Raw genomic sequence first — 23113 nt, 5'->3', positions numbered from 1 at the left:
ACACCACTTTGATAACCCAGATGTACATACTGTGTTTTTATTCAGTTTGACACCGCCCTTACCACTTTCTCTAGCTAATATCAAGTATTAGCAACAATAGTATTCATAGTAGCAGAAGCAACAGTAGGAGTATTAGGGATACTTAATGATAGCAGTAGTAGTACTAGTTGTTAGCAGTAATAGTATTCACATTGTGCCTTTTTGGTCTAGATCAACATTCCCTCCGACAGTTTCAACTCCTTACTTTAAGCTGTTTCTGAGATAAAGCTGATACAATCTTTTGATGACCTGCATACACATACAGTCCTTTAGTTAGCTCAACATTCCCCTCAACAGTCCCTGAAATCTCAACATTAATACCAAAAATCTTAGTACTAGTTTTACTAATAGCGATCGAACTACTACTACTAGTAGTAGCAGCATGAACATAATGAAATTTCATTGGTTTAACCTACCCCTCAACATGCCAGAAAGATTCAAGTTAATACTCTAAGCAATTCGTGAGATACTGCAGATATAGCCTTTTGATAGCTTTCATACACATACAATCTTTCAAATAATTTGACATACCCCTCAACATTTCCTGGAAATTTCCCTTTATAGGCTTGACCTTATTAGTAGTAATATTCATAGCAGTAGAAGTAATAGTAGTAATGACTGTAAATTGAACAGTGTCATGCCCACTGGGACAAAAATGGATGCCGGGTTTTGCTAAATTTAACGGTCTGATTTTCCTGTTAACCCAGTCACGAACTGATTAGTAAAAAGTGATATAATTCGATCACTTTCATCCAATCAAACACGATTCCACGCTACTATTGGTTCAAATTTGAGACAAATGGTACAGTTTTCAATTCCCACCTTCGAACGCACGTACATTGACAATGCGCACAGACCGGTCCAAAATATGGGTACTAGCGGATCATGCTTTTAAAATGGCCGTAATACGGATGGATCACGTTTGCCGCCCAGAAAATGTTTCAAGCAGCTCAGAAAAATAGCTTGTAACAACCCGCAAAATTTTCTACCGTAGGGATATACCTTGCAGTACAGATAGAAAATGACTGTGAATTCACTAGGTTTTTTCATGGACTGATGGCCCCCTTTTGACAAGTTACGATTTGGAACACAATATTTGCATTCAGTCTGTTGTCTAAAATAGTGTCTTCAAAACTAACCCAAAGTTTCTTTTATGCTGGACGTACTTTCTTCAATTGAAACAACTTCTTTAACGCAACGTATTTCATTAGATCAAAATAATCTTTATGCCCTTCCTTTGTTTTCTTTATACACCCAAACCCATTTTTTCAAACCATCACTTTGACTAGTTAATCTAGAAACAGAGGAATAATATTCTCCTTTAAAATTTCGACTAAAATTCGACCAAATGTATCAAACTTTCGACCAAAATGTATCCTTCCTTCCGGTACGACCGTGATTCACTTGCTGACTTGAAAATATAGATGGATTTTAAATTTAAATCAGTCGATAAATAAACCAAAATTTCGATATTTTTCAAAACCATTTTTGCAGGGTCAATGTTTCTCTTACCCCAATCTGCTACTGCATCCCTACTTGGCTGTCTTGAGAACCTTTATTTCTTTCACTTAGGAAAGAAATAAATTACCTTTACGAAAAAACTCGGGGAAAGAATGAAAAATTTGAGCTATTATTAGTTATAAGGATTTCAAGGTTAGTGAACATTTAGCAATTTTATTTTAATGTAGCAGACTTAAATATAAAAATAGATGATCCTAAAATATCAGAAAGGTTGTCCAGATTAACTAACTGACCGCAAGAGGCTGTGATGGTCCAGATCGGGCGGGAGTGAGGTCCAAAAGGGCATTTCCAGGTCAAAGTCTTTCCTGGAGTTCAGGGAGGAGCATAGACACAGATCCAATAATGCGAGCTTATTTCTGGGACAAATTTACACTTCCAAAAAAAGGGAAAAGAAGTATTAAAAAATATACAGCCTTATTTTTCGATAGGTCACCCATCCCTGACCTCCTCAAAATTAAACCAAAAGAATATCCTCAGGCAAAAGTCGCAACCAATATTGTATCTTTCGCATTTTTAACTCTGTTTCCAATAACAATATTAAACGACCTCAGATTCGGCGGGTATGAGGGTAAGATGGAGGAGGCGTTGTCAGTATTTCAGACTTAAGAGAATCAAAGGCAAAAAAGAAATAAGGAAGAAAAAAAAAAACTTACGTTCCAGTATAAAGTTGATCGGATGAAGATGGCTGTTGATGATCATACAAAGAAGACTTTTGTCTTCTTTGTATGATGACTTTTGGTCCGAAGACTTTTGGTCCGCTGTCTGAAGACTTTTGGTCCTCTCTCATTTGGGCCTTATGGGACATAACTTCATCTTCGGCCTTTTCTCTTCGCTTTTTCAAAATTCTCCCCAATTTCATAGCTAAAAGGAGAACAATTTAATGCTTTGAGAGAATTTCAAGATTTTCGGAAAATAGGTCATCTGACTTATTTTTTTCTTATTTTCTTTTTTTTACACACCTATTTTTATTTCGAAATAACCAAACATGAAGATTAAAAAAAAAATGATTTATCGTAACCAGCTCAAGAATTATGCTTAAATACGCATGTTAAGATGAAAATTTTTAAAAATACATCAACTTGGAAAGAAAAAGGTCATTAGCGACTCTTTTTGCTTTTCAGAGGAATCGGTTCCAATACTCCCCACAAGACAGTCTCAATTTAAGAACGCGTCATTGCAGCCCTCTCTCCGAAAATTTCAACTTTCGAAGGAGGGAGGAAAATTTTGATTTTGTGTTTTTTTTTTGGGGGGGGGGGGGGGGATTTCTCCAAGTGTCACAGAAGATTACACGCAATAGCTGCTTATAGCTGCTGTCTGACAGGCTTCACGTCTATGTGTGCAGCTATTTAACCTTCATCACATACAAAATGCAGGATTTTCAAAGCTATTTATAGCAATATAGAATTTAAGCAATTCTTTCAATAGAGGAAGGGGAGCTATCAATGGTCCTCTGAAGGGCAAGACTATGAAAAAACTTGTTTTGTGACTCCTTATCCCCCTTACTGTTCAGTGACTTGATTGGAATGAAAGTACCTTGAAAAAAAAAGCAAACTTACTATCTCTAGACATTCCCAATGCCAAACATTTTTGAAGTCGGCAATACTGACATCGATTTCGGTTGATTCTGTCGACCTCGCAATTCTTTTTTCCAATCAAGTTCCAAGGGCATTGATAGTTGATCTTGCTGCTTTGTGATCTTCTGAAAAATACTTTGCAGGCTTCACATGTTACGACCCCATAATGCACTCCACTTGACTTATCCCCACATACCTTGCAGGAGACAATTTCAATTTGAGCTAGAGACCAAAAAAGAACTTAAAAATCATAAGGTTCGGAAAAATTTGTCAGTATAATATTAGCCAAGGTAAAAGGCACATCATGTTAACAAATTTGAGACACATGGCACATTCACAGAAGGTCGCTTAGCCCCTTACACCTGAAGTCATACTTTATATAATTGACAGTTCAAGGCACACACTTAAATTTTATACTATGCTAATGGTTGCACACTTCGGCAAAACCTGGCTCTCGCCACTTTGTGTCAACAATTTTGAAAACGGGCCAAACCTTGGAGTCTACAATCTTTTTCTTGAAACACGTTGTAAAAATTGGAGTTCCCATTTGAAACTAGACCTTTAACACACGGAAGTAATTGCTACATTTTTTTCATTTTGGTATCCATGATGTTCTTGACGTACTATTGTCTATACAACAAGTGTATATATTTTTCGACCGAGCTGTATCAGTGTTTTGCAGGCTAATAAAATCATTAGGTCATTCATTCAACACCAGTGGCGGTTCTGGCCTCTCTTACGCCCAGGGCAAAACCCTAATTACCGCCCCTCCTCTATCTCCTAAAACCTTCCAGGCTAAATTTATTAAAGTTTTCCATTTATTTAAATAAACGGTCTACTTACTTTTATTTTCAAGGAGTGCTGATGAAGATATGGGAAAAATTAAAATTTCGGATTCAATCTTCTTATACTTGCTACCAACTGCACCTTCGACTTTATTTTAATAAAAATAAAATTTTAAAATGATTATAACCGTTAGATTATTTATTTGAAATGCCCCTAAAATTTATGCGTCCAGGACAAGTGCTCTGTCTCCCCCTAAAACCACCCCTGGTCATGACTGTCATTTGCGCAAAATTCTTCAGTCAATGTTGATGGTAGTTATGCAAAATTTAAATATAACTGGCATAATTTTAATAATAACTAACTAATCAGTGATATAATAAAAATTCATAAATATGTGCAAGCCCAAGTTAATTTTCTCTAAAAGGGTTATACTGATTTCTTTTTTCTGACAAGTACTGTACTTTTTTACGTTAAAACGAGCAAAATATACAACAAACTATGTAGAGGCCCCCCATCATGCTTAGACCCTGCCTAGAGTACTATGGTAAACTTCACCCTTTACTTATTGAGTTAAAGTAAATAGTTAATGTCTGTGTATATTGTCAGATTTTTATTTCCTACGGTTTCTTGAGCCCTAAAATAATAGAATACTGACAGTCAATGAATACTAACCCACCTAAACTAAGGGAGGCTCTCATCGATAGGCGGGAAGTTATTTCACGGAGGCAGAAAGCTGGCCAATAAAACAGGGAGTTTAGACGAAAACATGGGGACAACTGCAAAATCTTGACTTTCCAAGAGAACCTCAAATGACACCCTTCCCCCGTCCATGCCTGACATAATCCAGGTATTTCTTACGCATATTTTTGGCCTGGTCACCAATATTTGACTACATACGATGTTAATTCTAAAGGTAAGTAAAACATGTGTATTCATACGAAAAGAAAGTTATGGTTGTTCAATTGCAAAGACAAGACAGAGCAGCTCTAATGTCTGCCAAAAGAATCCAAAAAATTGAGGAAGAAAACCAAATTCGTTTTCGTTTCCTTTGAGGCCAAATTGCTTTTATTACCTTAGTGAAAATTATGTATGCAGCTGGAGCAGCACCTACTCAGCGCTAAATTGAAGTAAAAAAAAGACCTTAAAAAACAAGTAATGAAAATTTACTTGAGCCCACTAAGGATGCACTTGCGGTGCCAAAGTGGACATAAAGCTTCCATTTAGGGTAGTTGCGACGGGTTCAATTTTTGCTTAAGTGAACGTCTCATGTTACTTTTGGGTGCAGATAAATTTGGAACATTTAGTTTCGATTTCAAAATCTCCTAAGCTGGGTTATCTTCCAAAACAAAACTGTTAAATAGGGTATATTGTATATACATCTTTAGACATAAAATGTTGGCATTGCACGTAACCAAATCATCTTTTTGATTGTCGATTCAAATTGTAGTGTCATAGCACTTAAGGAATTTGGGTTATGCAACCAATTGTGTCTTATGACCTTTGTGACTATTTATAGGGTTTGTGCCGGTACCACTAGCACAAAAATCTATCTTTCATTTATATTTCATCCTTTTCATTATGTACATGTTAGTAGAATATGGAGAAAAAGAATCCAAGAGATCAACATTTTGTGGAGAGCAGGGATGCAGGGAAAACCCTTCAGTTTTTCCTGTATGCGTGCTGGTATACAATAACAAGCTTTGATGAGGCCAAAATTGCAAACAAAATTCGTACATAAACGATACTTTGCTACAAGATGCATAATTTTTCCGGGACGCAATCCTGCAAAAGAGGGTGTTTATTATACCCAATATTTGGACTATAACACATTATGCTGTTTAAGGCCTGGTTTTCTTGTAAGGGTTTCCAGAAAATCCTGAAAGAAATTATTAAAAAAACAAAACTTTTCTGATAAAACTTAAAAGGAACAAAACTAATTGCTTCACAACTTATGCAATGTAATGGGATCAATTTTCAAAAACCTCAAAATTTTCCAATTAAAGTTACCCAAGTAAAAATAAAATCACCCAGAATATGAACCTGAAAAATTCAAGTAACCTACAGATCGAGCAAGACTCAAGCGTTCAATTTAACATAGTGAAACAAATTTATCTAATTCAAACATACATTGCAAGAATATTTCCCACAGAAAATCTAATAAATAAATCCGCCTTTGTGTCACCAATGTATGCAATAAATATCAGTCTGACCAAATCTTATATGACAGGCGACTAACAATGTAATTTAAATCTTAAGAGCTTAAACTTCCAAGCTATCAAGAGATGGTAGAATTTATTATACAAAAAAATAGTCACTCGAGATACAAAATATTTTTATATAATCTAATTGCATTGTTCTGAAAACTAAGTTTAGAACTATGTATCTCAATGTAATTAAATCGTATTGTCCTTTAACAACTTTCAGAGAAATAAATTATAAGCTTTCTGGAAACTAAGTGACACCTCACTAGCAAAAAGCTACAGTGTAAAACTTTGTTTTGTTATGAAAAATTCCAAAGTGATATCTGAAAGTCATAAATCGTAACTAAACTCAAGTAGCCCATTGGTGTATACCCTTCCAATAGTAATATAGGACATATAGTGGAACCAACAGAATCAGTGTAACGTACTTTTGAGTAACACCTGAACGTTAGCTAGGGCGAAATAGGGAAAAGCAGATAGTGAGGAATTAGCAATTTTTGATTCAGTCTTTTAGGAGTCTTTTACCAGTCTGGCGACAGTCTTTTGGAATCGATTGTGAGTTTATTATGTGAATTTTATGCGAACCTAAAAACAGTTTTATTGAACGTTATTTGTATTGCTCCAGTGAACAACTTTTAGTGCCTCTTACTGCAAAGTGTTTTTGATATTCCCGCCAAATCCTGTAACGATTATGTGAGTAAAAATAAATACATTACTTTCTTATTTTATTCTCTCTATGTTAGTATTCCTCAAGATAGTTAGTCCTTGTGGCTCCACTCGCTCTCAAGGGAACCTGAAACCTTTCTATCTGATTTCGACTCAGTATGGCCGTTAATACAAGCTCCCTATTTGAACCGCTAGTTTAAGCTCCCCACACAAGAAGTCCGCCTCCACTCAGGTAAGCCACTCGCGAACCATCAACTAAGAGTTTAACTGATAATTGCCCCTAGAAATAATCAACTTAAAAAAAAACTATACAAGCAATCAACTTAAAGTACAACAACAAGAACCATTTTATTGAAAACGGCCCCATTAAAGAAAAATAACAACTCTCTTTTATTGAAAACCCCCCCATTAGAATCTTTTATTGAAAACCCCCCCCAATAGAATCTTTTATTGAAACCCCCCCCTCCATTAGAATTGGCGCGGTCCGGTTTAAAGGAGCAAAACACAAGGACAAAATTTTCTACAAAAAAAAGATTATTGAAAAATATTACGAATAGAGAAAGTACGATATTTTGTGCATGCTTTGAAGTGCAATATTTTGTGCATGCTTTGAAGTGCAATATTTTGTTAGGCCTAAGTCCCCTTAAAATAGTAACAAAAAAAATAATTTGGAAGTGTCAAATTTGAATTATATAAAAAAAAATAAAACCAGTGCCGAATTTTAATTAACTTAAAAAAAAGAAAGAAAAACCAATATGTCGCTAGATACAAATGAACAATTGTTAAAGCAGAAACTTATCGCCAAAACAGTGGACATTTCAAAATCCTTTCCTTCATATAACGGTACTTCCATCCTTGTGGACAGGCGTAATCTTTGCATTTCGCCAATTTTGAGGAACTGCTTTGGTATCAGGGCCAACAGACTTATTTGGATTCAATCTTTTGAGCTGCACTTCTAAATACAGGAGTTTGATGGCGTTAGCTTGTATAGGTTTCTCAATATTTTAATCCAACATTTTTGGCAAGGCAGCATTATCTAGAGGTATGAAAACTGGCTTGAACTGCCTATTCATGACTTTGGCTATATCTTCAGGATTGGTTATACTATTTTTTTTCAACTGGGATTTCTGTTACTAAATGTCTACTGGGCTTTTCAATTGAGGGATATCTCCAAAACTTATTTGGATTGGTTTTGAAGATGATGCTAATGACTCCTTGTACTTGCTTGTAAGTTCTCTTGTAAGGTGCTGGACTTTATTTTGCATCATTTTAAAATTGTCATAATTTGCCTGTGTTGGAATGTCCTTGTATCTATTCCAGTTTTGTATTCTTTTGGATTGCCGGCCTGATTTCTCATGTCATGTAAGGGAGCGTTTCTGATCTTAGTTTCTAGTGGCTGCTGTATATTTTGCAGATTTTTATATGAGTAACCTTTTCATATCAAGCCAAACATCCTTTATTTTTTTCTTTTTAACAAAGGACTAATCTTGGTTAGCTAAATCTTGCCTGACCTTGTTTTTATTTGTAAACACATGCTTTCTAATGTTATCTGTTTGTGAGTACAACTTTATTCATCAAGTAATGCCTACATGGTCATTTGCCCCTAAAGGTGGCTTTGGGTCAACACTTTAGATCGCTTTCTCATCTTTAGCAAATAAGATATCCAGGATTCTTTGATTCTGGGCCCCCCGGTACCTAGTTGGGAATTTAATAGCCTGATCTAATGAATGCTTATGTAGGCACTCAAAGAGTGAGTCGGTCAGGTCATCATCATTACCTGTAGCAGCATAGCTATCAACCCATGAGATTTGGGGCAGGTTAAAGTTTCCAACAATTAATACATTATAGGAAGGATAGCTCATCACTGAATTTATAGCATTTGCAATTACAAGGTGGAAACTTTTATGACAGGGGAAACTGGGGCTCAATAGAGTGGACATTTGATATAGGAACACTAGGTAGCTTGTAGTTGTTCGCTAGGCAACGGAGATTCAGATGTAGATGAATTTAGTATCCAATTAAACCAATTCGTAGAAGTAACTCAAACGGACTTAAAATCATTAGTAGGCATGTTATTAATGATACTTAAGGGGCAAGCATTAACATTCTTAAGACAAATAGAAAATATAATAGGGGAAGAGAACAACCTCCCAATAAACTCAATCAAAAAATTGCTAAAAGCGTTCCGAGAAAGATTTGTTGAAACAAGTTCAACACACAAATTAAAGCATGGTACGGTATGTTTCGACGAAACACAAAATGTTAGGGAATACCTACACAAGGTAATGGTATCCATTGAGGCTAAATACGGGACAGAATCTGGTCCTTTATACGATAAAATTGTACTAAATGCTTTCATGCAAGGATTGAGCCCCAAACTGTACCGAATGATAATATCAAAACATATCCAAACATTAGAGCTAGCAGTTCAGGAAGTAGAGAGAATCATTGAAATTGACTCGATTGTAGCAAATCACAATAAGTCAATAATAAATAATGTAGAAGATACAACTCTGGGACGATCACGAAGGATTTCCCCAGCTTTTTTTTGAGAGATAATTCACCCAAACCGAACCAAAATAGATCTCCAACCTCTACGAGGCAAAAAATGGTACGTTTTGTACCCACGAATACGACAAACTACGTACAGAACCCCCCAATTATACACTATGCATGTAATAAACAGGGACATATTGCCAGAGAATGCCGTACTAGAAACAAATATACACCAGGAACCCCCAGTTTTAATAACCATTTGTTCGGGAGAACAAACTTAAACGCTACTGGGTCAGTAAGTTATAGAAGTAACCCCTCACGTCTCCCATCGTTCCGCAACCCCTACCAACAAGGATTTGTGTATCCAAATCCTTCCCCCAACCGACAAAATAATTATCGGTTCCCTAAGGAATAATGTCACCAATTACCAACGCATTAGCATTACATCAACAATTGGTACAATTCTTGAAGGAATTGTGAATACCGCAGTTACTAAAGATTCATTTGACAACACACCGCTCACAGACAGCCAACATGGCTTCAGATCTGGGTTCTCAGTTGAGACAAATCTTATTGATGCTTATGACATAACCCTGCTGACTTAACCCTTTTGGATTTTGCCAAAGCTTTTGATAAAGCCTATCATTGCTGGCTGGAGACAAAACTAATATTTATCCATCTGGATATTGTAGAATGGGTGGTGCAGTTTCTTGCAGGAAGAAAGCAAAGAGCTAAGGTATTTGGAGACAATGGACGAAATTTTTTTTTCAGACGTTGACAGTGGTGTGCCTCAGGGAACAATCTTAGGTCTAACTATGTTCAATTTTTTAATTAATAATTCTCCAGAAGCTGTAAAAATAAGATCAGCCTATATGCTGACGAGTCAAAGCTTATTGGCTCTGAGGAGTCATCAGTTACAAGAGCTTCCATGCAAGATGATCTGAATTTGATTTCAATACTGGAATTTAACATTCAGAAGCGTAAGTCAATGCCCTTTGGGAGAATAAACATAAGGTGATAGTAACATATGATAGGACGGGATGGTTCAAGACAATTAAATGACTCTTAGGCAGAGGAGAGAGATGTGGGATTTGTTGTTGATGAGCATCTAAAGTTTAGCAAACATTCACAAACAGCAGTTGCCAAAGCATCCCAGACCCTTGGCATAATCAAGCGTAGGCCTACTGTATCCACCAGATTATCCAAAGTTACCAAATGGTACAAGGGTCTTGTGCAACCATTGCTAAAATTTGGGATGTGTGTTGCAACACCCCTGAACAAGGGTGATCAGCCAAAAATAGAATATGCCCAAAGACAGGCAACATAAGCTGTTGATGGATGCAAGAGTCTTGATTGAATAAGCTAAAGCTCTCAATACTTGTGTACAGGTATCAAAGGAGTAGATCAAATTAATTTATAAACTTTTGAATCCTGAATCCTCCTGTCAAAAGCCATTTCAGTTTGACGAATTCTCCAGTACAAGGGGGCATAGTAAGAAGTTTTCCTAGAAAAGGGTAGATACCAGAGTTCGCGTGTAAAGTGTAAATTATGTTCTAGTCTTTAGAAGGTACAGGGGGTATTATCCCTGCTCCTCTTTGTGGTAGTTCTGCCTGTTTTGAGTTGGAGTTGATTATTTATTTTAATCTATTCGCAGGTTTTGCCCGTTCTTGGTTTCATTTATTTTTTTAGTGATTTACAGTAGTCTTTCACTGAAATGTTATTTGACTTTATCTTTGGTCATCTCTGGTTTAATGTAGCTCTTTACTTTTCTTCAAAGAACTTCTATTGACGAAACAGTTTTTTTTTTTTTTTTAATAAACCCAAATCATAGGACAGGGTTTAGCATGGATATATTCAATCTTTAAGACAAGTGTTGTGAAGCAGAACAATCGCATTTGACTGGGCGTTGATGTGAGGTTAACTCTTGTTTAAGTGTAAATTAAAAAAAAAAGTTGTGCAGTCAGTCAATCCTAACTTGCATAATCCTAAAAATAAGAAAACTAAACCTGTTTATAACTATCTACATCCTATCCAAGAATAGGTACCAACTTTCTATCTTTACAAAAAGGTGAATTTTAACCAAAAATTTGTCCAAGGTCAGTCACTCAATAATATAGTAACTGGCAAGGTTGCCAAACTATACCTTCTATAGAGTCCCACTATAACTTAAATTAAAGTTCAGGTTCTGGGCTATTATATGAGATTACTTAACTGAATTTTTAACTAACCGGCAGTGCTATGGATGGCTATAAGTGTCCCCTGTACATTGGAAGTGGTCAGAAGTCAAGAACTACAGGAGGTATCTTAATTTGTAACACTAAGTAGGATCAATCATATTATCACGTTTCTTTCCATTGTTGTAAACTTTCTAAAATCGTACCAAATAAGGTTTCCAGTGAAACTTAAATTGAATATGCAAGTCAAGCTTGAAACGAACAAAAATCACTACAAACAAGAGTTTGGGTATCGCCTCTTACTCTCACTGTAAAAGTATAAAACCTATTACGTCATGGCGCTTTACTGAAAACTATATGTGTCTTGAACAGTCCTTTGAATGCAAAATCTAAAACCTTTTGACAGTGTAAAAGTCTAAAAGCTATATGTGTCTTGAATAGTCTTGGAAAGTATAAACAAAATCAAATTGAATGTTTGATATATAATGATATTAGTTGTTTAAAGATCCATAGATTCAAGATTTTATTGCACTGTAATTTTATTTTAATTTTCAATGCTGTAAGAACTGGAAAAGAAAATATTTGTAATAAAATTCGTTTTCAGTGAAGCGCCAATGACGCAAGTAGACTTTTTAGGTTTTTACAGTTAAGAAAGGCGACAATTTTAGGGTTCTTGCACAATTTTGGACAGAACTAATAAATTAAACTGAATATTTGATGCATAATGATATTAATTGCTGAAAGCTCATAAGTTCAAAATTTCACCGTAATTTTAATGTTTATTTTTAATATTAAGCACAAAAGAAAACATTTGTAATAAATTTGTTTTCAGTAAAGCGCCAATGACGCAGTAGATTTTAGACTTTTACAGTGAGAGAAGGAGGCGATGCCCAATCTCTTGTTTGTAGTGATTTTTGTTCGTTTCAAGCTTGATTTGCACATTAAATTTAAATTTCACTCGTTTTAACATTTATTTATTCATTTACATTAGTATCTATTGTCTGTTTGTTTGCATTGATTGTTTACTTAATTTCTGTTCGCCTGGGTTTCATTTATACTTCAATAGGAAAACATTTTTCTTTAGTTTTAAGCTTGATTTGCATATTCAATTTAAGCATTATTTGCTTTAAGACTTATTTGTTCATTTATATTACTACTTGTTGTATGATTTTTTGCTATGACTGTTTATTTAATTTCTGTTCTTTTTGGGTTTCATTTATTCTTTAATAGTAATTTCTGGTCGTTTTGAGTTTAAATTTTAACAGGCAATTCAATCTGCTGATATTAAGTTTAAAATAGCCATTATTTTTCTTTGAAATAATTATTTTTGGGAAAGTTTTTTTTAATTAGTTTTTGTTCGTTTTTCATTGAATTTTTTTTTAATACCTTATTTCAAAATCAAACAATTTTTTCAAAATCATATGTTCATCAAAGTATCAAAACAAAATCGCGCTGCCTAAGTAATGAACGAAGTTAGCATAATGTATTATTTATTTTTCTTCCATACCAGGGCACTTCGTACCAAAGAAGTTGTTATAGAAACTTGGAAAAGGGCTCATTCGATTAGAAATTGGAACGAATAGTGCCCTTTTTAATAGTAGAAAATGATTGGAAGGCAACTAACATCCCTACCACGACCACCATTTCCCTAAACATATCCAATCAAAATTTTGAGATAGACCTTTTGTTCAGTGTAGTTGATTTCCAGATAGAAATTATGTTTTGAGGAGGACCCCCCCCCACAGCCCTCAGGGCAAGGGTTTTAATTTATGGCCTAGGGGCATATAAGAACGATGTTGGTACAATGTATTATTTATTATTTTTTTTCCTTTAGACCAGGGCACTTCGTATCGAAGAAGCTGTCGTAGAAACTTCGAAAAGGGCTCATTCGATTGGAAATTGGAATGACTTGTGTCCTTTTTAATAGTCGAAAGTGATTGGAAGGCAACCAACACCCCTTCCACGCCCACCATTTCCCGAAACACATCCAATCAAAATTTTGAGATAGCCATTTTGTTCAGTGTAGCTGATTTCCATATAGAAATTATGTTTTTGAGGGCTAGTTCGATTGGTAATTGAAATGGCTAGAGCCTTTTTAATAGCCGAAAGTGATTGGAAGGCAACTAACACCCCTTCCATGCCCACCATTTCCCCAAACACATCCAATCGGATGTGGGGAAATTTGAGGGATTATTGCAATAATATTTATCAATTTGTTTGATTTTTTTTTGTTTTTTTTTAGTAGTGCCATAATAGAATTTTTAGTTGTGTTGTTTTGCTAGCCCGTCGGCGGGGGATATTGTTTGGTTCTTGTTTCTTTATATTGAATTATGTGTTGGAAGTTAGAGTTGGCCAAACAAACCGAAAGGTTCCTTGGCGTTTGTTATTTTGTAAATTATGTGTAAATAAAATTATACTCATGAAAAAAAAATCAAAATTTAGAGATAACCATTTTGTTCCACGCAGTTTAAAGTTCAGGTAATTATACTTTTGAACAGGACACTCCCCCCACAGTCTTCAGGGCAAGGGTTATAAGTTCTGCCCTGGGGCCATATAAGGTTCTTATTGAAATCTTTGTCGTAAAAACTTGAAAAAGGGCTCATTTGACTGGAAATTCAAAGGGCTAGTGCCCTTTTAAATAGTCAAAAGTGATTTGAGGGCAACTAATCCCCCCCTTCCCCAAACACATCCAATCAAAATTTTTAGATATCAATTTTGTTCAACGTAGTTGAACGTTTTGGAATTTAAGTCTTTAAGTATGACAACCCCCCCCACAGCCCTCAGGGCCCGGGGTGTAAGTTGTGCTCTGGGGGCATAAGGTTTTTTCTAGAAAGCAATGTTGTAGAAACTTCGAAAAGGGCTCATTCAATGGTAAATTGAAAGGGCTAGTGCCCTTTTTAATAGTTAATAGTGATTGAAGGGCAACTAACCCCCTTCTCATGCCCACTATTTCCCCAAACACAACCACTCAAAATTTTGAGATAGTCATTTTGTTCAACGTAGTTGAAAGTTCTGGAAATTAGGTCTTTTAGGATGATATCCCCCTCAGAGCCCTCAGTGCAAGGGTTGTAATTTATGCCCTGGGGGCATATAAGAATTAAGCAGAAAGTTAGTGTAGAAATTTAAAAAAGGGCTCATGTGATTGAAAATTGAAATTGCCCTTTTTAATCGTCAAAAGTGAGTGAAGAGTAATTAACCCCCCTCTTACTCCCACCATTTCCCCAAACACATTCAATGAAAATTTAGAGGTAGCCATTTTGTTCAACGTAGTTGAAAGTTCTGGAAATTATGTATTTAAGGATGAAAAAACCCAGAGCCCCCAGGGCAAAGGTTGCAAATTATGTCCAGGGGGCATATAAGGTTTTTAGAGATAGAGTTGTCGTAAAAACTTCAAAAGGGGCTCATTCAATTGGACATTGAGAGGGCTAGTGCCCCTATTAATAGTCGAAATTGATTGAAGGGTAACTAACCTTCCTTACACACCATCCATTCCCCCAAACACCTCCAATGAAAAGTTTCAGATAGCCATTTTGTTAAATGTAGTACAAAGTTCTGAAAATTAGGTCTTTGAGAATGAAAATCTCCCCCCCAGCCCTCAGGGCAAGGGTTGTAAGTTGTGTCCTGGGGGCATATGAGGTTTTTATTGAAAGCGTTGCCGTAAAAACTTGAAATGGGCTCATTTGATTGGATATTGAAAGGGCTAGTGCCTTTTTAATAGTTGAAAGTGATTGGAGAGCGACTAACACCCCTCTCACACCCACCATTTCTCCAAACACGTCCAATCAAAATTTTGAGATAGGCATTTTGTTTAACCCCTCAGGGCAAGGGTTGTTCTGAAAGTTCTAGAAATTAAGTCTTACAGGATGACAACCACCCTCACAGCCCTTAGGGTAAGAGTTATAATTTATGCCCTGGGGGCATATAAGGTGTTTATAGAAGGCGTTGTCGTAGAAACTCGAAAAGGGCTCATTCGATTGGAAATCGAAAGGTCGAGTGCCCTTTTTATAGTCGAAAGTAATTGGAAGGCTTGACATTTTTCATAGGCAGCGCAATCGCACTGCCTAAGTAAAGAACGATGTTGGCAAAATGTACTATTTTTTTCTTTATACCAGGGCACTTCATATCGAAGAAGTTGTCGTAGAAACTTCGAAAAGGGCTCATTCGATTTAAAATTGGAGTGGCTTGTGCCCTTTTTAATAGTCGAAAGTGATTGGAAGGCAACTAACACCCCTTCAATACCCACCATTGCCCCAAACACATCGAATCAACATTATAAGATAACCATTTTGTTCGGTGTAGTTGATTTCCTGGTAGAAATTATGTTTTTGAGGAGGACACTCCCCCAAAGCCGTCAGGGTAGGGGTTGTAAGTATACTCTGGGGGCATATAAGTTTTTTTTTGTAGAAAGCGTTGTCGTAGAAACTTCAAAAAGGGATCATTTGATTGGAAATTGAAATGGCTAGTGCCCTTTTTAATAGTCGAAAGTGATTTGAAGGCAACCAACACCACGAACACCATTTATCCAAACCCATCCAATCAAAATTTTGAGATATCAATTTTATTCAAAGTACTTGAAAGGTCCGGAAATTATATCTTAGAGGATGACACTCCCCCCACAGCCCTCAGGGTAAGGGTTGTAAGTTATGCCCTGGGGACATGTACGGTTTTTATTGAAAGCTTTGTTGTAGAAACTTGAAAAAGGGATCATTCGATTGGAAATTCAAAGGGCTAGTGCCCTTTTTAAAAGTCGAAAGTTATTTAAGGGTAACTAACACCCCTGTCACGCCCACCTTTTCCCAAAACACATCCAATCAAAATTTTTAGATAGCCATTTTGGTCAACGTAGCCTAGTTAAAAGTTTTAGAAATTAGGTCTTTGAGGATGACAACCCCTTGCACCTCCCGGGGCAAGGGTTGAAAGTTATGCCCTGGGGGCATATATGGATTTATAGATACTGATGTAGTAGAAACTTCAAAAAGGGCTCATTCGATTGGAAATTAGAAGGGCTTGTACCGAAATTACGGCTCGAAACCCCTATGCCTTCCCAAGGCCAGAACATAATTTGCACTTTACTGAAAAAAATACAAATGAATATGAATTGTCAATTTAATATACATATACTGATATTTTGTAATCAAAATGTGAATATTATTTAATTTATTAAAGTTATAAAAGTAAAAACATTTATATTTTTTCAGTAAAGTGCAAATTATGTTCTGTTCTTGGGATGGCATAGGGGTTTTGAACCCTACTTAAGTTAATTTCTGCTCATTTTGAGTTTGACTCGGTTATTTATTGTAATTTCTGTTCGTTTTGGGTTTCATTTATTTATCAATGCTGATGTTTGGTAGTTTCACGCTTGGTAGATTATTTTATTTAATTTTTGCTAATTTTTTGTTAAATATAGTTCTTTACTTTTCTTTGAAAAACTTATGCTGTGCAAAAAGTTTTTTTTAATTAATCAAATTAAAAAATGAGGTCGTGTCCATCTCAGAGTTTGTATTATCTGACGTTTGAACTATGTTTAACAAAAAGGCTATCTCAAAATTTTTACAGTGTTTGGGAGAAAAAGGGCGTAGGAGGAGGGGGGCTAATTGCCCTTCGATCTCGATTGACTCTTTAAAAGCGAACTAGAACTTTATATTTTCTATCAAATGAGCCCGCTTTAAAGTTTATATGAGCATCCCTTCTATAAGAAACATATATGCACCCAGGGCATAACTTACAACGCCTGTCCCCGTGCCCTGGGGTGTTGTATAGACCCCGGAGTTTTAACATCTGATGTTTAAAACTAATTTTATTTTTAACAGAATGGACGCCTCAAAATTTTTATCGGATGGGTTTGGGGAAGAAAAAGGCGTGAAGGGGGGAGTGGCTAGTTGCCCTCGGATATGTCTTGACTCTGAGAAAGTGAACTAGAACTTTTAATTTCAAATCAAGTGAGCCCTCTCTGAAGTTTATACGAGCATTCCTTTCATAAGAACCATATACAGCCCCAAGACATAACTTGCAACACCGGTTCCTCGAGCCCTGGGGGTTGTATCAACACCGAAGTTTTGTTATCTGACCTTTGAACTTAAAAAAAATGGCTTTCTCAAAATTTGTATCGGATGGATTTGCGGAAAAAAGGGCGTGACCTCTTTTGACTCTTAAGATTGAACCAGCATTTTCAATTTCAATTTAAATGAGCCCTCCCTGAAGTTTATACGAGCATCCCTTCCATAGGAACCATATAGTCCACCAGGACATAAATTGCAGCGCTTGTCCTGGGCCCTGGGGGGTTTTAACGACACCCGAGTTTTTGTTATCTGACCTTTGAACAATTTTTAACAAAATGGTCATATCAAAATTTTTATCGGATATATTTGGGGGAAAAGAAGCGTGGGGGATAGTTACACTCTGATCTCTTTTGACTCTTAAAAAACTGAACTAGAACTTTCAAATTTCCAAAAAAATGAGCCCTCACTGGAGTTTATACGAGCATTCCTTCCATAACAGCTATATATGCCCGCCGGGCATAACTTACAACACCTACCCCGGGCCGTGAAGGATGGTGTTGACCCCTAATTTTTCGTTAAATGATCATTGAACCGTTTTGAAAAAAATGGCTATATCAAAATTCTTATCGGACGGGTTTGAGGAAAATAGGGTATGGAGGGGGGGGGGGGATAGTTGCCCTTTGATCTCTTTTGACTTTAAAAAAGTGAACTAGAATTTTTAATTTCCAATCAAATGAGTCCTCTCCGAATATTATACGAGCATCCCTTCCATAAGAACATTATATGCCCCCAGAGCATTACTTACCACGCCTGCCCCTGGGCCCTGCGGGGTTGCATCGACACAGGAGTTTTTTTTATCTGATCTTTGAACTATTTTTGACAAAATGGCTATCTTCAAATTTTTATCGGATGGGTTTGGTGAAAAAAGGGTCTGTGTTAGGAGGAAGGGGGGCTAGTTGCCCTCAGGATATCTTTTGACTCCTAAAAATTGATCTAGAACTTTCAATTACCAATCAAATGAGCCCTCAATGAAATTTATACGAGAATCCCTTTCATATCTTTTGACTCCTAAAAATTGATCTAAAACTTTCAATTACCAATCAAATGAGCCCTCAATGCAATTTATACTAGAATCCCTTTCATAAGAACCATATACGCCCCCAGGACAACACTTACAACGCCTACTCCTCGGGCCCTGGGGGGTTGTGTCGATACCGGAGTTTTTGTTATCTAATTTTTGAACAATTTAAAAAATAAACAGCTATTTGCCGCGTATGGGTCAAAATTTTTAGCAGATGGGTTTGGGAAAACAAGGGAGGGGGGGGGGGGCCAGCTGCCGGTCATTCTCTTGACACTTAAAAAGTAAACTTTGAATTTCCAATAAAATGAGCCATCTATGAAGTTTATATGAATATTCATTTCATATGAACCATACATGCCTTCAGGGCATAATTTAGAACGCCTTCGTCTGGGCCCTGGGGGGTTGTATTGACACCGGAGTTTTCCTTATCCGACCTTTGTACTATTTTTAAAAGAATGTTTATCTCAAAATTTTCAAAAGATGGTTTTGAAAAAAAAAATGGCGTGGGGGGAGAGGGTTAATTGCCCTCGGATCTCTTTTGACTCTTAAAAAGTGAACTCAAACTTTCAATTTCCAATCAAATGATCCCTCTCTGAAGTTTATACATGCGTCCCTATCATATGAACCTATATGCCCCAGGGCATAGCCTATAACACCTGCCACCGGATCCTGACGGGTTATGTCGACACCTGAGTTTTATTATCTGACTTTTGAACAATTTGTAACAAAAAGACTATTTCAAAGCTTTTAACGGATGCATTTGGGAAAACGGGGGCATGGGGGGGGGGCTAGTTGCCCTCCAATTTCTTTTGTCTCTCAAGACTGAACTAGAACTTTCAATTCTCAATAAAATGAGCCCTCTCTGAAGTTTTTACGAACATCCTTTCAATAAGAACCATATATTCCCCCACGGCATAACTTACAACGCCTGTCCCCGTGCCCTGGGGGGTTGTATAGACCCCGGAGTTTTAACATCTGATGTTTAAAACTAATTTTATTTTTAAAAGAATGGACGCCTCAAAATTTTTATCGGATGGGTTTGGGGAAGAAAAAAGCGTGGAGTGGGGAGGGGCTAGTTGCCCTCCGATTTGTTTTGACTCTGAGAAGGTGAACTAGAACTTTTAATCAAATCAAATGAGCCCTCTCCGAAGTTTATACGAGCATTCCTTTCATAAGAACCATATACAGCCCCAAGACATAACTTGCAACACCGGTCCCTCGAGCCCTGGGGGGTTGTATCAACACCGAAGTTTTGTTATCTGACCTTTGAACTTAAAAAAAATGGCTTTCTCAAAATTTGTATCGGATGGATTTGCGGAAAAAAGGGCGTGACCTCTTTTGACTCTTAAGATTGAACCAGCATTTTCAATTTCAATTTAAATGAGCCCTCCCTGAAGTTTATACGAGCATCCCTTCCATAGGAACCATATATTCCACCAGGACGTAAATTGCAGCGCTTGGCCCCGGGCCCTGGGGGGTTTTGTCGACACCGGAGTTTTTGTTATCTGACCTTTGAACTATTTTTAACAAAATGGTCATATCAAAATTTTTATCAGATGTATTTGGGGGAAAAGAGGCGTGGGGGATAGTTACACTCTGATCTCTTTTGACTCTTAAAAAACTGAACTAGAACTTTCAAATTTCCAAAAAAATGAGCCCTCACTGGAGTTTATACGAGCATTCCTTCCATAACAGCTATATATGCCCGCCGGGCATAACTTACAACACCTACCCCGGGCCGTGAAGGATCGTGTTGACCCCGAAGTTTTCGTTACATGATCCTTGAACCGTTTTGAAAAAAATGGCTCTATCAAAATTCTTATCGGACGGGTTTGAGGAAAATAGGGTATGGAGGGGGGGGGGATAGTTGCCCTTTGATCTCTTTTGACTTTAAAAAAGTGAACAAGAACTTTCAATTTCCAATCAAATGAGTCCTCTCCGAATATTATACGAGCATCCCTTCCATAAGAACATTATATGCCCCCAGAGCATTACTTACAACGCCTGCCCCTGGGCCCTGCGGGGTTGCATCGACACAGGAGTTCTTTTTATCTGATCTTTGAACTATTTTTGACAAAATGGCTATCTTCAAATTTTTATCGGATGGGTTTGGTGAAAAAAGGGTATGTGTTGGAGGGGGGGGGCTAGTTGACCTCAGGATATCTTTTTACTCCTAAAAATTTATATAGAACTTTAAATTACCAATCAAATGAGCCCTCAATGAAAATTATACGAGAATCCCTTTCATATCTTTTGACTCCTAAAAATTGATCTAGAACTTTAAATTACAAATCAAATGAGCCCTCAATGAAATTTATACGAGAATCCCTTTCATATCTTTTGACTCCTAAAAATTGATCTAGAACTTTCAATTACCAATCAAATGAGCCCTCAATGAAATTTATACGAGCATCCCTTTCATAAGAACCATATACGTCCCCAGGACACCACTTACAACGCCTACCCCTCGGGCCCTGGGGGGTTGTGTCGACACCGGAGTTTTTGTTATCTAATTTTTGAAAAATTAAAAAAAAACCAGCTATTTGTAGCGGATGGGTCAAAATTTTTAGCGGATGGGTTTGGGAAAACAAGGGCGTGGGGGGGGGGGCTAGCTGCCGTTCATTCTCTTGACTCTTAAAAAGTGAACATTGAATTTACAATCAAAAGAGCCATCAGTGAAGTTTATACGAAAATCCGTTTCATATAAACCAAACATGCCTTCAGGGCATAATTTAGAACGCCTTCGCCTGGGCCCTGGGGGGTTGTATTGACACCGGAGTTTTCCTTATCCGACCTTTGTACTATTTTTAACAGAATGTTTATCTCAAAATTTTCAAAAGATGGGTTTGAAAAAAAATGGCGTGGGGGAGGGGGTTAGTTGCCCTCGGATCTCTTTTGACTCTTAAAAAGTGAACTCAAACTTTCAATTTCCAATCAAATGATCCCTCTCTGAAGTTTATACATGCATCCCTTTCATAAGAACATATATGCCCCAGGGCATAGAAATTATTAAAATTAAAAAAAAACTTGTTTGTGGTATATATTTTCCCCTGAGCTCATGGCCCCAATGGATATATCCTCTTTTCTCTTTTTAAAGACTTTGGCCTCTCTTCTATCCAAAACGAAGTTATGTTATTACCTGTGAAGATATAACTGTCTATTGCTCATTTAAAACGTTAATGACCATTGCCGATCATAGTTTGTAAGTTAGCATCGATTTACTATAGTTCAATGCATCTTCCTAAACACTTTTTTCTTAGCCTAATTATACAGAAGCGAACGATTTTGGAACTTGGGAAATGACTCTTTTGAATTTAAATTGAAAATCTTGAATCAGGTCCAAATATAGCATGCAGATTAAGTGCAAATCAAGTAACAACTGGCTTGGTGACAAAAGAGATGTTATCCACAACCTGGATGTTTAGAAAAACTTACATTATTGATATCGTTTTTCTTTCTCAGTGATTGGAATTAGTCATTTTTTATTATATTTTGGAAAATTATTCTATTGCTCTTTCCTTTCAGTTTGTTGTATGCAGGATTTGTTTTGGAGTTTATTTTTCCTTAACTGTATGTATCCTAGCTCTTCTAGCCTCCTTGGGGAAAGGGGCCAACCATCAAATTGGTATGCAGAAGCTGAGACCCCCCTTGCTGCTATTGCCATTGCTATATCTCCTATCTCTATTGATGAGAGCCAGAATAATACTATGATGACAGTCCCAGAGTCCCTAAACCCTAAAACTGATTCCCAGCTCAGTGGTGATTGTCAGACATTTATTAGAAATCAGAAATGAAAAAAAACCTTCACAAACCCTCCTGAAACAACAGAAATCTCTAAGACAGTCCCAGCTAAAGAAATGGAAAACAAACCTATCATCCTTTCCACCCCAACAGTAAAAGATCAAGTGTTGGCTACCAAAAATATCACCAACATTAGAATGAATTTTTTCAAATCTTTAAGATGTAGTTTCACTGGGAATGTTAGCAGAAATGGCTCTCTTACAGTTCTGTTCCTAGACAAAAAGGATGCCTGCCAAGTTCTTAACCAACATAGAATTCGTAATGTACCTGTTACTCGTGAATGGTTGAGTCCACATATGAAACACACAGAAAATGGTGATGTATAATGTCCCAATCGAACTATTAACTGCAGAGCTGAAATATGGTCTCATGAATAATAAGGGAGAAATGCTTGAGGTCCTTGAAGTCCATCGGATGGTCAAGCCAGATATTGACTGGCTACTAAACAGTAAGAGTGTCCTTTTTGTCTTACCATTGAGTACCCAGTTTGACTCATTATTCCTTTTTGGTCAACTTAAAGCTTATAAAACATACCAAGAAAGCCTATTCAATGCTCAAAATATTGTAAGCTTGGTCACTGATCTAAGTACTGCTCTGCCTCTGACACAATCTGCCCCAATTGTCTTCGTAATCACCCCGTTTCTAGTGAAATTAGATGTTCTATAGCTTCTAAATGCATCAACTGTGAAGGTGATCACCAGTCCACAGATTGTAGCTTATGTCCTCAATATATCCAACGGGCCAAAGTTTTAAGGCTAACCCATTAACAAAATGT

General features: G+C 36.8%; 1 protein-coding gene across 1 annotated transcript in view; it reads right to left on the bottom strand.

The window, feature by feature from the left end:
• Positions 1 to 23113, bottom strand: part of LOC148952892 (uncharacterized) — a 185800-nt gene that overhangs the window by 35364 nt on the left and 127323 nt on the right. Inside the window, exons 3-4 of the mRNA XM_089088150.1 lie at positions 3117 to 3356; positions 2214 to 2421 (exon numbers count right to left, since the gene is read on the bottom strand). Of these exons, the coding sequence (XP_088944276.1) occupies positions 2214 to 2421; positions 3117 to 3356 (448 nt within the window). The remainder of the gene's footprint in view (positions 1 to 2213; positions 2422 to 3116; positions 3357 to 23113) is intronic.

This window comes from Artemia sp. Qi Xiang Cuo, chromosome 4 (genome assembly GCF_049724085.1).
Source record: "Artemia sp. Qi Xiang Cuo chromosome 4, ASM4972408v1, whole genome shotgun sequence".
Classification (NCBI taxonomy): Eukaryota; Metazoa; Arthropoda; class Branchiopoda; order Anostraca; family Artemiidae; genus Artemia; species Artemia sp. Qi Xiang Cuo.
This window is presented reverse-complemented; position numbering and strand designations above follow the sequence as displayed.